The 15,773-nt window shown below is 40.5% G+C and overlaps 2 protein-coding genes across 2 annotated transcripts; one reads left to right on the top strand and one right to left on the bottom strand.

Annotated features, from left to right (window-relative positions):
- Positions 1–1,003: 1,003 nt before the first annotated feature.
- LOC311100085 (transforming growth factor beta-1 proprotein-like) lies at positions 1,004–4,762 on the top strand. Its single transcript, XM_084140831.1, has 6 exons — positions 1,004–1,197; positions 1,447–1,524; positions 1,639–1,789; positions 2,045–2,195; positions 2,373–2,483; positions 2,631–4,762. Exons 1-6 carry the CDS (start codon positions 1,044–1,046, stop codon positions 2,697–2,699), a joined length of 714 nt encoding a protein of 237 aa, XP_083996957.1. The 5' UTR covers positions 1,004–1,043; the 3' UTR covers positions 2,700–4,762.
- Positions 4,763–11,378: 6,616 nt separating this feature from the next.
- On the bottom strand, positions 11,379–15,475 carry LOC311100084 (carbonyl reductase [NADPH] 1-like). Its single transcript, XM_084140830.1, has 4 exons — positions 15,043–15,475; positions 14,105–14,285; positions 13,611–13,734; positions 11,379–11,853 (listed from the first exon to the last, which is right to left on the bottom strand). Exons 1-4 carry the CDS (start codon positions 15,326–15,328, stop codon positions 11,614–11,616), a joined length of 831 nt encoding a protein of 276 aa, XP_083996956.1. The 5' UTR covers positions 15,329–15,475; the 3' UTR covers positions 11,379–11,613.
- Between the last annotated feature and the right edge of the window lie 298 nt (positions 15,476–15,773).

The following is a 15,773-nucleotide window of genomic DNA, read 5'->3' as shown; positions in this document are numbered from 1 at the left end:
TACAAAGATACAGGCGTCCTTCCTAACTCAGCTGCCGGAGAGGAAGGAAACCGCTCAGGGATTTCACCATGAGTCCAATGGTGATTTTAAAACAGTTAAAGAGTTTAATGGCTGTGATGGGAGAAAACTGAGGATGGATCAAAAACATTGTATACTAACCTAATTGCCAGAGTGAAAAGAATGAAGTCTGTATAGAATACAAATATTCCAAAACATGCATCCCGTTTGCAATAAGGCAATAAAATAATACTGCAAAATATGTGGCAAAGAAATTAACTTTGGTCCTGAATACAAAGCTTTATATTTGGGGCAAATCCAACACAACACACCACTGAGTACCACTCTTCATATTTTCAAGCATGGCCTTGGCTGCTTCATGTTATGGATATGCTCGTCATCGGCAAGGGAGTAAAAAAAAAAAAAAGACAGGGAATAGAGCTAAGCACAGGCAGAATCCTGGAGGACAACCTGGTTCAGTCTGCTTTCCAACAGACACTAGGAGACAAATGTACCTTTCAGCGGGACAATAACCTAAACCTCAAGGCCAGATATACACTGGAGTTGCTTACCAAGATGACATTGAAGATTCCTTAGTGGCCTAGTTAAAGTTTTGACTTAAATCGGCTTGAAAATCTATGGCAAGACTTGAAAATGGCTGTCTAGCAATGATCAACAACCAGAGCGATGTCTGAAACAATAGAGAGTGCCTTGTCAGACTTTTGATGATAGTTTGGCAGCCTCTGCTACTCTTTAGGACCTTGCGCCGTTTTCACATATGTAAACACTGGTTTGGTGCTGGAGATAATGAATATGAGGTTGAAAAGTGGTGGAGTTGCCCTTTAACATGTATTACCATTTCTCCTGATAGTGGAAGAACTGCTCTGCTGCTCTGCATGAAACATGCACTGCACCGAAAGAGCAGCAGAGGCTGCCAAACTATGAAAAGTGGTGGAATTGCACTTCACTATACACTACCAGTCAAAAGTTTGGACACACCTACTCATTCAAGGGTTTTTCTTTATCTCCTCATCAAGAACCGTGGCATGCTCGAAGGCAGCGAGCAGAGGCTGGAACTCTACAGAAGAGTTGGAGATAAGGCACGTTACCTGAAGTCCCATTTTGTCTCCAAGGAATGGGCCAATCGCTGGGTGTCATTTGAAGTAACACAGACTCTGAGGGAGTGGCTGCATGAGGCTGGTAGGTTACAATTTCCTTTAGGGTTGTAGATATAATTACATAACACAAACAGTATGTTGCAACACAGACAATCATATCCTGTTACACATCTGTGTCTGATTGAAGTGCCACTACAAAGAAGGCCCATGACAAAGCATGTGAAAGAACTGTCCAACAGACTTTTACACCTAAAACAGTATACCTATTCCTTCAGGTTTAAAAAAACAGTTTCATACACCATTATGTTAGCATTTTTGCAACACTTTACAGGAGAGGAGCAAGGATTCCAATTGAAGTTGCCTTGTGATTGTGGGAAACCAATGGAGGAATTCCTCTTCGGAATAGCAGGTATTTGCAGTTTACTCTATTCACTATATTGAAATCAACTCAAGCCATAAGTTTTCTGCCAAAACCTCCACTGTGAATCTCTTGACTGACAGGTGGCAATGTTTTATAAGATAGGGATGGACAAGCTGAGGGGAGATACAGAAACACTTTCCATGAAAATGCCATCAAAGCCTCACATTTTACTGATGTCACTTCCTGTGGAACGCCACAGCCAGCTTAGCTCTCGGAAGAAACGACAAACCACTACTGAAGAGATCTGCTCAGAGTGAGACTATCCTTTATTCCACAGGCCCAAGATAACATTTATAACGATCAATTCATGTCTCTTAAATGTGTACTAACAAAGTTAATCTCTTTTAGCAGATAGATATATTGTACGCCTATTTAGAGATCCTGTTAACACCCTCTTAACGCCCTCATAACGCCCTGTTAGTGCCCTGTTAACTCCCTATTAACGCCCTGTTAACTCCCTGTTTGTAAGATATAAGGTGTATAACTCACAGGTGTATGTACCCCCCAGCAAATCGGAGAGTTGCTGTGTGCGAAGGCTTTACATTGACTTCCGTAAGGACCTGGGCTGGAAGTGGATCCATGAACCCACTGGCTACTTTGCTAACTACTGCATGGGCCCCTGCACCTATATATGGAACACAGAAAACAAGTACTCCCAGGTAATGCTACCAGTCATGTTTCTATAGGCGTCCCTGTAGTTGACTGTCTTTAAAGGATATGTACAGTTGGGGTTTTCAGTAATCAGACACTGTATAGCCACGGGGGGAGATTGAGACAAGATACAGAACGAGATGGTCTGTTCAGTGAGATATCTAGTGTTGTTTACCCAACCACAGGTACTGGCTCTGTATAAGCACCACAATCCTGGAGCCTCTGCCAAACCCTGCTGTGTTCCACAGGTCTTAGAGCCCCTACCCATTATCTATTATGTGGGGAGACAACACAAGGTCAGTGAATACTGCATGGTTAGAAGTATCAAATCAAACTCTCAGAACATCGTCACTGAATTGAAATCATAGACAACACAGCTGCTGGGTTTTCATTATTCTTTACAATGTCTATCCATTGAATGTACTCTTTTTTTTCTCCCACAGGTGGAGCAGTTGTCCAATATGATTGTTAAGTCCTGCAAGTGTAGCTTGGAGATACAAAATGGGGGCTGATCCTTTTTGATGCCGCTGGTTTAGTGTAAACTGCTTGTCCCTTGGAAATCAAGATGTAGTCAAGACATTAATTTATGAAGGGTACTAATATAATTTGATATGTTTGGGTGGTGTCTAGTCTGCATTTTCTATTTAGCTTTTCCCAGCAGAGAATTTGTTTATGTTTAGTGATTTGTTAATGTTTTCTTATTTTATTTTCAATATATCTAGTGGTTTATGGAGTAAAACATTTTTTTTGTTTAGACTTGTCAATATCCTGGGTGTGTCAATAGTCTTATCTTACTGTCACTGAGTTGCAGTATTTGTGCTCCCTGGGAAGTATAGAGGGAAAAGGCTAAGATGGCATTAGTTTTGGTCTACTATTACTTAAAATACTGAATGTACAATAGCATTAACTTCCTCTCAATATTTGTGTCATTCATCTCTTTTGAAGAAAAATATATCTGCATCACACCACTTATCTCAAGAAATACTGTAAAAAAGTTAATTAAAAAAATAGTTAATTCTGTTTAAGCCTACTGGATCAAAAGTCCTTTAACAATAAATATGTCCAGAGTGCCATGACGTTATACCATGACATTAGGGGGGTCTCTATCTTTTTTGGACATCTGTTACAAAACACCTCACATATGTGCACGCGCTTGTGCGTTAATTACATTTGTTTTATAGTAGACGTAATTTAACCATTTTTTATTTATTTATTACCTATTCATTTGGAATGAACACAACCACTATAGTTTTGGCAAGTTGGTTAGGATATCTACTTTGTGCATGACACAAGTAATTTTTCCAACAATTGTTAGCAGACAGATTATTTCACTTAGAATTCACTGTTTCACAATTCCAGTGGTTCAGAAGTTTACATACACTAAGTTGACTGTGCCTTTAAACAGCTTGGAAAATTCCAAAAAATGATGTCATGGCTTTAGAAGCTTCTGATAGGCTAATTGACAATTGGAGGTGTACCTGTAGATGTATTTCAAGGCCTACCTTCAAACTCAGTGCCTCTTTGCTTGACATCATGGGAAAATCCAAATAAATCAGCCAAGACCTCAGAATAAAAATTGTAGACCTCCACAAGTTTGGTTCATCCTTGGGATCAATTTCCAAACGCCTGAAGGTACCACGTTCATCTATACAAACAATAGTACACAAGTATAAACACCATGGGACCACGCAGCCGTCATACCGCTCAGGAAGGAGACGCATTCTGTCTCCTAGAGATTAACATAGTTTGGTGCGAAAAGTGCAAATCAATCCCAGAACAACAGCAAAGGACCTTGTGAAGATGCTGGAGGAAACAGGTACAAAAGTATCTATATCCACAGTAAAACGAGTCCTATATCGACATAACCTGAAAGGCCACTCAGCAAGAAAGTAGCCACTGCTCCAAAACCGCCATAAAAAAGCCAGACTATGGTTTGCAACTGCACATGGGGACAAAGATCGTACTTTTGGGAGAAATGTCCTCTTGTCTGATGAAACAAAAATAGAACTGTTTGGCCATAATGACCATCGTTATGTTTGGAGGAAAAAGGGGGTTGCTTGCAAGCCAAAGAACACCAATCCAACCGTGAAGCACGGGGTTGGCAGCATCATGCTGTGGGGGTGCTTTGCTGCAGGAAGGACTGGTGCACTTCAAAAAATAGATGGCATCATGAGGAAGGAAAATTATGTGGATATATTGAAGCAACATCTCAAGTCAGGAAGTTAAAGCAAATGGGTCTTCCAAATGGACAATGACCCCAAGCATACTTCCAAAGTTGTGGCAAAATGGCTTAAGGACAACAAAGTCAAGGTATTGGAGTGCCCATCACAAAGCCCTGACCTCAATTCTATAGAAAATGTGTGGGCAGAACTGAAAAAGCGTGTGCGAGCAAGGAGGCCTACAAACCTGACTCAGTTACACCAGCTCTGTCAGGAGGAATGGGCCAAAATTCACCCAACTTATTGTGGGAAGCTTGTGGAAGGCTACCCGAAACATTTGACCCATTTGACCCGAAACAATGCTACCAAATACTAATTGAGTGTATGTAAACTTCTGACCCACTGGGAATGTGATGAAATAAATAAAAGCTGAAATAAATCATTCTCTCTACTATTATTCTGACATTTCACATTCTTAAAATTAAAGTGGTGATCCTAACTGACCTAAGACAGGGAATTTGTACTAGGATTAAATGTCAGGAATTGTGAAAAACTGAGTTTATATGTATTTGGCTAAGGTGTATGTAAACCTCCGACTTCAACTGTATATGTATAGCAGACGCAGTAGCCTATCTTACAAGGATAAATAAATGCATGTTGGTGTGTTCTAGCATGCTGCTTGCATATCTCTCTCTCTCTATCTCTCTTTCAATTCAATTTCAATTCAATTTAAGAGGCGTTATTGGTATGGGAAACATATGTTTAGACTTCCAGAGCAAGTGAAATAGATAATAAACAAAAGTGAAAGAAACAATAAAAAAGTTACAGTAAACATTACACTCACAAAAGTTCCAAAAGAATGAAGACATTTCAGGTGTCATCTTATGTCTATATACAGTGTTGTAATTATGTGCAAATAGTTAAAGTACAAAAGGGAACATAAATAAACATAAATATAGGTTGTATTTACAATGGTGTTTGTTCTTCACTGGTTGCCCTTTTCTTGTGGCAACAGGTCACGGAACTTTTAAAGGATATTCCCGCGTTGTTAATGGGATGTAGCTCAGTTGATAGAGCATGGCGTTTGCAATGCAAGGGTTGTGGGTTCGATTCCCACAGGGGGTATGAAAAATAATGTATGCACTAACTGTAAGTCGCTCTGGATAAGAGCGTCTGCTAAATGACTAAAATGTAAAAATGTAAAATGTTAATGAGCACATCCAATCCCCCATATGTCTTCTGCAGAAAGTTACTCCGTTGCTTGGCGCTGCCCTGGTCGCAGAGATCAAGGTGGTGGTAAGCAACTTCAGCATCTTCACTGCCTCGTTTCTCATTTCGAGCAGTAAGAATAACATCCCGGGTAAATGTTGCTTTGCAAAGCTCCCTCACAATCGCAAATCCTGTGCCTTTATTGGCACCGGTAACTACTGCCACTTTTTTGTTTGACATTTCCTTTGCTCTCCAAACCTTTCTTTCTGTAAAGGAATTCGTTAGAGTAGGCTAACTATGGTTTAAATAATGCAATTAACCGCAATGTGGTTGTAGTAGGCTGACGTGTAGCCTACGCTGATCTGGGAGTAGATAATGTTGATTTAGAGGAAAGTCAAGGAATGTGCACAGTTACTCTGACAGATGAAGTTGTGTAGCCTAATAGATAAAATTCCCACATATGATACAATGGGAGGGAGAGGGCATGTTATATTGATATAAGACGGGAGAGGTTAGGTTAGCCTATTTACGCACAGTTCAGACGCCGAATTTATGGCTATTCAACTGAATAGAAATGAACGGCTCATGTCCGCCAGATGCATCAAACTGTGCGGTCCGGTGGAACTCATTCGTTGTCAGTGGAGCAGTTGGCATGCCATTCAATATTTTCAGGCAGCGTTAAGAGCTTTGCTTGACATACTGATTGGTTTCATACATAGAGATGGATAGAGGACTCATCTTTATATCTGTGCCATTATAGCATCTGTGACAGCATGGGCAGCGCCACTGAGGCTACAATTCAATTTCAGTTCAAGGGACTTTATTGGCATGGGAAACATATGTTTACATTGCCAAAGGAAGTGAAATGGATAATCAAAAGTGAAATAAACAAAAAGTGAACAGTAAATATTACACTCACACAAGTTCCAAAATAATAAATACATTTAAAATGTCATATGTCTATATACAGTGTTGTAAATATGTGCAAATAGTTAAAGTAAAAAAAGGGAAAATAAATAAACATGGGTTGTGTTTACAATGGTTTTTGTTCTTCAATGGTTGCCCTTTTCTTGTGGCAACAGGTCACAAATCTTGCTGCTGTGATTGCTCACTGGGGTATTTCACCCAATAGATATGGGAGTTTATCAAAATTGGATTTGTTTTCAAATTCTTTGTCGGCCTGTGTAATCTGAGGGAAATATGTGTCTCTAATATGGTCATACATTTGGCAGGAGGTTAGGAAGTGCAGCTCAGTTTCCACCTCATTTTGTGGGCAGTGTGCACATAGCCTGTCTTCTCTTGAGAGCCAGGTCTGCCTTCGGCGGCCTTTCTTAATAGCAAGGCTACTCTCTCTCTCGGGGACTAGGCCTAAGCTTCTCTTCCTTTCTATTTTGTTATTTTTATATTAACATCACACAGTGGACGCCTAAACCTTTTGGCCTATGCATGCAATGTCCTTATGCATTTAGTGTTCAAATCTCTGACAGCTGAACCATGAGGTGGATAATTAGGGACAATGCGACATTTACTGGGGGAAGGGGGGCTGGTTCAACACAAGGTGTCATAAAAAACATATATTTTCACAGGACCCTCCCCTTGTACTCCCCCTCTTAGAATTAACTCAAAATAATGTTTACGATCACAAATAACAATAACTGTAGCTACCCTGTGTTTATAAATGTGGATATCAACTTTGCTACTTCAGCATGCATTTGTGGCACAGTCGATGTCACGCAGAGCTACGGGCTAGAAAGTTGAGGGTTCGCCGACCACGCGCGTGGCTGGTGTATTCAGCATGTAAGGGAAGTACCAAAACACCTTGATATAGGGGAGGTGCATGCAAGCAGATAAGGAAATGTGGCTAGGATGGAATAAATTATATAGTAAAACCTACAAAAGGGCGAATGTAAACCCGTGAAAAAACGCAATTCCCTCCCCTGTGCCCAATATAAAAAAAACATACAACCCTCCCCATAGCCAAAAAGATAAGTTAGACAACCCTCCCCTATTTTGGACCACCCCCCATACCCCAGTACATTTAGAACTGTCCCTTATTGTTTAATGAAATTAAAAAACAATAAAACAATGGGCTATGAAGTTCTGCATATGCTACACATCAAAACACAAGGAATAGTGTTTTTGTAATTTCTTATAGGCTGTTTTTAAGGACATGTAAATGTGCTTCATTTGGCCAATATCCCTCGTTGTTTATTGATGGCGCTGGCTGCGTTGGTGGACGCACTAAATGGGTTATGCACCAAATGCATATTGATGACCAGTACATTTGTCAAATGTCCAATGAAATTAATATCTTCCCTGTCACTTGTCTGGTGCCACATTTTCCTAATGGAAACCCTGATATATAATATATAGGCTTCAAAATAAACTTTCCAGTGACACTGACACACCCAATGATGAAGATAGGCTACTCACTGGTGATGGCCAATGCAATCATGCCAATATCTAAAGATAAACTAGGCAGAATACTTTGAAAAACAGTGCTGTTCACTCAAAATTAAAGAAAAAAAAGTGCTTCTACAGACAGATTACTCTTTTCAGCAGTAGGCATTTGTTTTGCAAACGGTAAGCCTACTTTTTCTCACGATAGTATTTTGAAATTTGTGAAAGGCAAACTGACAGTCGCAACCAACCATAGTAATCAAATCAAATGTTATTGGTCACATACACATATTTAGCAGATGTTATTGCAGGTGTAGCGAAATGCTTGTTCCTAGCTCCAACAGTGCAGTAGTATCTAACAATTCACAACAATACCCACAAATCTAAAAGTAAAAGAATGGAATTAAGAAATATATAAATATTAGGACGAGCAATGTCGGAGTGGCATTGACTAGAATACAGTAGAATACCAACCACAGCAATATACCCCATAGATGGTAGTTCCCATTCAAGTTAGGAATGGCAGCCATTGCTAGTGTACCCATGAGTTTAACAGTCAAAGTGCCAGGTTTAGAGGTTCCAAAATCCTTCTATGGATTATATCTATGGCCACAACGCAACAAGCTGTTCTATATTTGGGGCACATGCTGCCCAAATTGCAGCCTTCCCAACTGTAAGTGCTTGTGATAAAACTTCATCCACAGCAATGTTTTAGAAGCTTTAATAGCCTCATTTTGGCAAAATGATTAACATTTATCAGGCGGTGCTGCAGCACCCCTACTTCCCGTGGCTATGGACACAGAGGTGGGGGTGTTCGTTTCATTTGGAATATGTTTTTATTTTAATATTTACCACTGTAGCAGTGCACATTGCATTTTAAACAAATAGGATAATGGTTAAATTAGCATTATTAAATTTGACTTTGTTGCATTTAGGGAGGCTCATGTCTCAATTCGCACTCTGAATATGTTCACCATCTCAACAGGCAGCTTGAATGACTTTATGTTATGGTATGTCAGGTCAATGTGTGGTGGCCGAACAACGATGCTGATATGCTGTGTTGACAAGGAATCCGCTGACACTGTACTTTGATTATAAAGGTTTATTATATCAAAATATTTCAGCGTCAATTTACAGATTTCTGCAGAATCTGGAGAACAACTAGCCCAATCTCAAATATGATTATTCTCCCCGTCCTTTGTTGAAAACCTGGTATATATCCTATGTAACATAAGATGGGTGTTTTGAATAGACCAATCCCTGGCTTCCACATATCCAAGTCTCCTCTGTTTCAGGGGGCCCCTATAGTAATGCTTTCCAGAAGTTTCAGCAAGGCAGAGTAAAGTTGATCTAACACACCATTTGCAAACGTCAGCCAAAATTATAAACTGTTCAGATACTACAAATGTAATAGGGCTGGTTGGCTCTCACTCAAGGTTGAGTGCATGCGAGAGTCTTTGTGCTTGCAGACACCTGCGCCACACTTCTTTTCCTGTTTCCCTCTTCTCAGTGCATTCCATCTGGTAGGAATACTACTCCTCCAATTAGAAGGTGATTTGCACAATACAAGTGGATAAGGGAGAGGAGGATAAGTTAGCTTGAATGAAAGGGGTCTCTCTCATCCTCAGGGGTGAACACATGACAAAACAACTTTATTTTCTCCACCTGAATGCAGAGACACCCAGGTCTCTACAACATGCTACATTTGTCCAAAGTTTAATCTAATAATTTCATTATTTTGAAGCATTTCTGTAAGAAATAAAAAGACTGCCTTTTGAGAAAATATTATTCTAGGCGAGTCTCTGATTGGTCTTTGGTGCCCCGTACAGCATCATTAACTAGATCAGGGAAGGGCAACTCTAGTCCTCGGGGGCTAGATTGGTGTCACAGTTTTGCCCCAGCCCGTGCTAACAAACCTTGACTCCAATAATAAACTAATCATGATCTTCAGTTTAGAATGCAATTAGTTTAATCAGCAGTGTTTGCTAGGGATGGAGAAAAAGTCTGACACCACTCCGGCCCCCATGGACTGGAGTTGCCCATCCCTTAACTAGATTTAACCGTGGGCGGATGGTCAGGGGGCCGGAACATAATTACAAATAATTTGTAGACTGCAAATTGGTCACAAGAAGCTCAAACAGATATAACATAAATTATAATCATTTCAAACTTTCTTACATTTGTTTATGATCACATATGGACAACTACAAATACCTAGGTGTCTGGTTAGACTGTAAACTCTCCTTCCAGACTCACATTAAGCATCTCCAATCCAAAGTTAAATCTAGAATCGGCTTCCTATTTCGCAACAAAGCCTCCTTCACTCATGCTGCCAAACATGCCCTCGTAAAACTGACTATCCTACCGATCCTTGACTTAGGCGATGTCATTTACAAAATAGCCTCCAACACTCTACTCAGCAAATTGGATGTAGTCTATCACAGTGCCATCCGTTTTGTCACCAAAGCCCCATATACTACCTACCACTGTGACCTGTACGCTCTTGTTGGCTGGTCCTCACTACATATTCGTTGCCAAACCCACTGGCTCCAGGTCATCTATAAATCACTGCTAGGCAAATCCCCGCCTTATCTTAGCTCATTGGTCACCATAGCAACACCCACCCGTAGTATGCACTCCAGCAGGTATATCTCACTGGTCATCCCCAAAGCCAACACCTCCTTTGGCCGCCATTCCTTCCAGTTCTCTGCTGCCAATGACTGGAACGAACTGCAAAAATCTCTGAAGCTGGAGACTCTTATCTCCCTCACTAACTTTAAGCATCAGTTGTCAGAGCACCTTACCGATCACTGCACCTGTACACAGCCCATCTGTAATTAGCCCACCCAACTACCTCATCCCCATTTTGTTATTTATATTGCTCATTTGCACCCCAGTGTCTCTATTTGCACATCATCTCTTGCACATCTATCATTCAAGTGTTAATACTAAATTGTAATTATTTTGCACTATGGCCTATTTATTGCCTTACCTCCATAACTTCCTACATTTGCACACACTGTATATATATTTTCTGTTGTATTTTTGACTTTGTTTTGTTTACCTCATATGTAACTCTGTGTTGTTGTTTTTAAATCGCACTGCTTTGCTTTATCTTGGCCCGGTCGCAGTTGTAAATGAGAACTTGTTCTCAACTGGCTTACCTGGTTAAATAAAGGTGAAATAAAATAAAACACACCACTCTATTATGTGTAGGAATACTTTGGAACAGATTTCCACAATTAAAATCACTTAGAGCTGATTTGCTGGTGTTTTTAGTCATGTCCAACAATAAAAAATAAAACTGTTGGGGCCAAATAAAAACCAGGCCACCAGTTGGGGATACCCTGCCCTAGAGGCTCAATTCAATAAACTAAGATACAACTTTGAACAAGAGTTTCCAGTAAATCACTGTCTCAGGCATTACTATAAACTATTTTATTTCTTTACATCATTAAACTTTTTTGAAAGAATAACAGGCCTTCATTACAGGGAAAGTACTCTAGAGTGTTATTTATGTAAATGAATCACATTAAATCATATAAAGAAAAAAAGCAAAGATGATATCTCCACCATCCTCTGTTGCAATGAGTCTTTTACAATGTGAATTTGGCAGAATCTCTGATTGAGATGAGGTAAACTTCCTGCTGCCTTCACTCTACCATTCCTGAACGGTCTTGTCCCACACCAACTGTCCATGTGGCTCCTTTGCCCCTTCAGGAAGAAGTGCCAGATAGGTAGGAGTCTGTGCTCCTTCCTCTGGGCTCTTGGGGGCCTTTGAGCCTGCCATGTCAGTGCGGACCCAGCCAGGGCAGCAGGCGTTGAGCAGGATTCCATCAGCTGCCCGGGTTTTAGTCAGAATATGAGCCTGAATCCTGGACAGCACAGTCACTCCAATCTAAACAGAGGTGAAAAAAACAGTATGATAAATCTGCCATTTGTTCACCTGTTTCAAAAAGCTAGGCGTATGTCGCAAGTCACTACTTCACAGGAGAGGCATTTGAAATTAATACTTATTTTTTTTAAATCAAAATGCGTTTTTGTTTTTATGCCTTTTTGGAACATGTGAACTTTCATGTGCCTTAATAAGAAACTTGTATGCCAGCTGTAAATACGAAGACAATTGTTAAAATTACGAGCCTAGTTGGTTTAGCCACAGAAAAAGACAGGAACCTTCCCGCTAGCCATGATTGGCTGAGATAATGGATGGGCTGGACATGCCGCAAGATGAGTTCGGATTGGTCTGCCATGTAGCACGCTTCTGTCTATAAAATGAGTTTCTCAGTATGTGTAGATAATCCTTGATACCGCAGCTTTTTTGAAAGATATAACGTTAGCCATGGATACCTGCAAAAGTGTTGCTACTGCTCTCAACAACGTCGCTGCCCAGAATTTAGCAGGTGCTAACAACAAAGATCAGTGGGAAATAGTTGTGATGGACTACTTTTCTGCACAAGGTCAGTGTGAACTGGAGTGACTTAACACAACAACGGACCAAACAAGCTGTAGCTAGCTACAAACCAAACGGAAAAGACACGCTGCCGTGAAGCGTTCATCCATGTATACGGGTAAGAGTCTAGCTACATTTTCACATATTTAACGTTTCTAATTTTGTCAGAAAGTCGATTTTCATTGCAAGTTAAAGCATACTGTTAACTAGCTAGCAAATGTTAACTTGCTTGCTCACTAGCTAACGTTAAGTGTATGATCTGTGTAGTAATATTATTTGTATCTCAGAAAGCTATTTGCATTGCTAGGTTGGTTAGCTTTAGCTACCTGCAGATTCATACTCCAGTATTTAATGCATAGTGGCTAGCTATGACAATCAGTCTACTGTAGCTATGGGTTGGGATTATGGTTCATTGTTTAGCTAGCTACATGTCGAAACAAAAGACTCCACTTCATAAGAGAATGATTACATGACCCATCAAGTTAGCCAGGTGTGTCTGGGGGGTGATTACAGCCATCTATTGTATTTCATGCACATGAGTAGATGTCTAGACAATAGTGAGCCATCCACTTAGCTAGATGTGGCTGGGGGGGGGGGGGGGGTAGTTATAGCATTTCTTTCACATGACTCATCAATTTAGACAAGTGTCTGGGTAAGCATCATCTAATAATATTTATACAATATTTTTATCTGGGCACTTTCAAAGTCAGATTAGGATATATGCCAAGGACTAGATAAAGTGCATTTTTACCTGGAGTTATCCCCTTATACTAGGCTACTACTTTCACCACTTTTAGTCTCGAAATCTTTGGTTGTTTACTACACTACCTTACTCACTTTGTTTAGCACATGGCCTCACATATAAATCCTTAAAGAGATGGGTGGGGCTAAAGTTTAAGAGAGTGTGAACGATGCAGAACAGGTTTAGACAAAGAGGAGCTATCCAGTAGGAGTACCAAAACATTCAAGGCTCATTTTCTTAAAAGTGGGGTTACAAGTTTATCAACTTTCAAAGCAGAATTACTTTCCCATTGTTCCTCAACTACAGTGTATGATATACCATTTTGTAGCTCTGAGTCGCTACTTTTATCCAATGTAAAATAAAAAAACACACATTTCAAATGTTGCTACATAAGACCAAATCGAGGCAGTTGGTCACATTTGCCCTTTCCCCTTAATAGTTGTGTGGACAGACAGAACCCTACCTTTGTTGTGCCATAGGCTGTGTTTGGCCACCCATTGGCCTGATGGTTTCCCTGCTGAGCGGCAATAACAAACTCCCCCATCAGCAAGCACAGCTCCTCCTCAGAGAGCTCAGTATCACGGAACCTTCAAGACATAACAGAAAAAAGACCTTGTAATACAGTGGTTTATGACTGCATGTGATGATCACAGTAATGGTTTAATTTGAAAATGTTGTGTATGATCTGTAGTAGCATTTGTGTGGACAAAAATTGCAACTGACATAATAAACTGATTTGATTTTCAAATGTTGCTGTTGTGGCCTAAAGTACAATGTTCTTCATATCTGCTAATGCAACAGCTGCTATTGAAGGGATGAATCTGGCTTTCATTCAAGTTGGTCAGGTTTGCGGCTAGACGGATGTATAATGATAGTGTATATTTCTCCCCCAATAGATTACAATTCAGAATGAAGTTAAGCATGAATGGGGCTTTCAATACAGAATGAAGGTCATACTTGGCTTGTAGTTGAGGGCTGCATGTATCAAGAGCCTTCTTGCTAACAAAGCTGGAGACATTCACCACTCTGGCATTTGGTCTGAGGAGGGGTAGGAGAGCATGGCACACCCACAGCGTGCCCCAAAAGTTGGTGCGCATGGTCACCTCAGCCTGTTCTCCAAAAGGCTCAGTTGCATCATCTAGGGAAAAAATGTGATGATCAATTATTGCTTTCTACAAGAAGAGAGAGAGAGTGGGGGAGGGGGGCTATGTCAATATAGGTCACCCTCACTCATCATATTTTCAGAGCATAATTTTCTAATGCAATCACACTGCTACATAGGATCATAACTCATGTTACACAAAAGTTGCAATCAACTAGCCCTACTATCATTGCTAGGCAGTTTAAATTGAACAGCTGATTGTTGCTAAACATGGCACAAGATCAACCCACAAACCTCTCACTATCTGGCTACAGTGATGGAGTTATTATACACTGGCCCAGGCGAAAGCGGGTAGGGAGGAGCACACTTCTCAAATTGAACAGTAATCTGCGCCACTGTCACTTTGTCAACAAGGCAGCATGGTGCATCATCCAGAAACATACATCTCTTTTCCATAAAATACATGTTTGAATTTTCTAACTAGTTTTAATTGGGAAGGCAGATAAATCGTCTTTATCAAAAGCAATCACTTTTGCATGCGAAAACATAGAATCCTATTAATTACTACACGTGCTTAATGAAGTCACTTCTGTTTTGAGCAGACTTCGCGGTCGGACAGAGCGGGCACCTGGCTCATGCCCGGGAGGCAGCCCGGTTCCAAATCGAACGCAATCCACTTCCAGTCGGTGCAAAACACGCCTACACGAAACCCCTCAATGTTACAATCGGCTAAAACAGTAACAATTGCATGACAAGTGACGCCAAAATAGTAGAATAGGCTACCGTACGGAACTTTTAAAGGCCATTCCAGCGTTGTTAATGAGCACATCCAAACCCCCATAACTCTTCTGCAGAAAGTTACTCAGTTGCTTGGCGCTGCCCTGGTCGCAGATATCAAGGTGGTGGTAAGCAACTTCAAATCCTTCGGACTTCAGCATCTTCACTGCCTCATTTCCAAGTTTCTCATTTCGAGCAGTAAGAATAACATCCCCGGAAAATTTTGCCTTGCAAAGCTCCCTCACAATCGCAAGTCCTATGCCTTTATTGGCACCGGTAACTACTGCCACTTTTTTTGACATTTCCTTTGCTCTCCAAATCTTTCTTTCTGTAAAGGAATTAGTTAATTTAGCCCAACTTCGGTTTAAATAATGTAATGAACTGCGCTGTGGTTGTACTAGGCTGACGTGTACGCTGATCTGGGTGTAGAGGAAGCTGATCTAGAGGAAAGTCTAGCCTTATTGGCTACTTTTGCAAACAAAGGAATGTGCACTGTCACTCTGACAGATGTTGTGTAATCTTTGATCAGACACCCACATATGAAAAAATGTGAGGCAGAGGTCATATCATATGATTATACTTATCTAAAATGGGAGAGGTTAGGTTACTTGCACAAAGTTCAGATGCTGAATTTATGGCGAGTCCAACTGAATAGAAATTAAGAGCTGGCTGGCACAGTTAAGCGCTTTGCTTAAAATACCGATTGGTTTCATACACAGAGATAGATAGGACTCATTTTACATTTAC

The sequence above is a fragment of the Coregonus lavaretus genome, assembly GCF_964263955.1.
Source record: "Coregonus lavaretus genome assembly, chromosome: 24".
Taxonomy (NCBI): Eukaryota; Metazoa; Chordata; class Actinopteri; order Salmoniformes; family Salmonidae; genus Coregonus; species Coregonus lavaretus.
Note: the sequence above shows the minus strand (reverse complement) of the source record. Positions and strands in the feature narration are given on the sequence as shown.

Bases quoted from the DNA above. Each gene is read 5' to 3' on its own strand.
- LOC311100085 (XM_084140831.1), top strand. From the start codon at position 1,044: ATGCTCGAAGGCAGCGAGCAGAGGCTGGAACTCTACAGAAGAGTTGGA. The intron at 1,198-1,446 runs GTAGGTTACAAT...AACACTTTACAG, and splicing joins GGAGTGGCTGCATGAGGCTG to GAGAGGAGCAAGGATTCCAA. The intron at 2,196-2,372 runs GTAATGCTACCA...ACCCAACCACAG, and splicing joins CAGAAAACAAGTACTCCCAG to GTACTGGCTCTGTATAAGCA.
- LOC311100084 (XM_084140830.1), bottom strand. From the start codon at position 15,328: ATGTCAAAAAAAGTGGCAGTAGTTACCGGTGCCAATAAAGGCATAGGA. The intron at 14,286-15,042 runs GTTCCGTACGGT...TTTTTTCCCTAG, and splicing joins CGCTGGAATGGCCTTTAAAA to ATGATGCAACTGAGCCTTTT. The intron at 13,735-14,104 runs GTATGACCTTCA...TATGTCTTGAAG, and splicing joins AGCCCTCAACTACAAGCCAA to GTTCCGTGATACTGAGCTCT.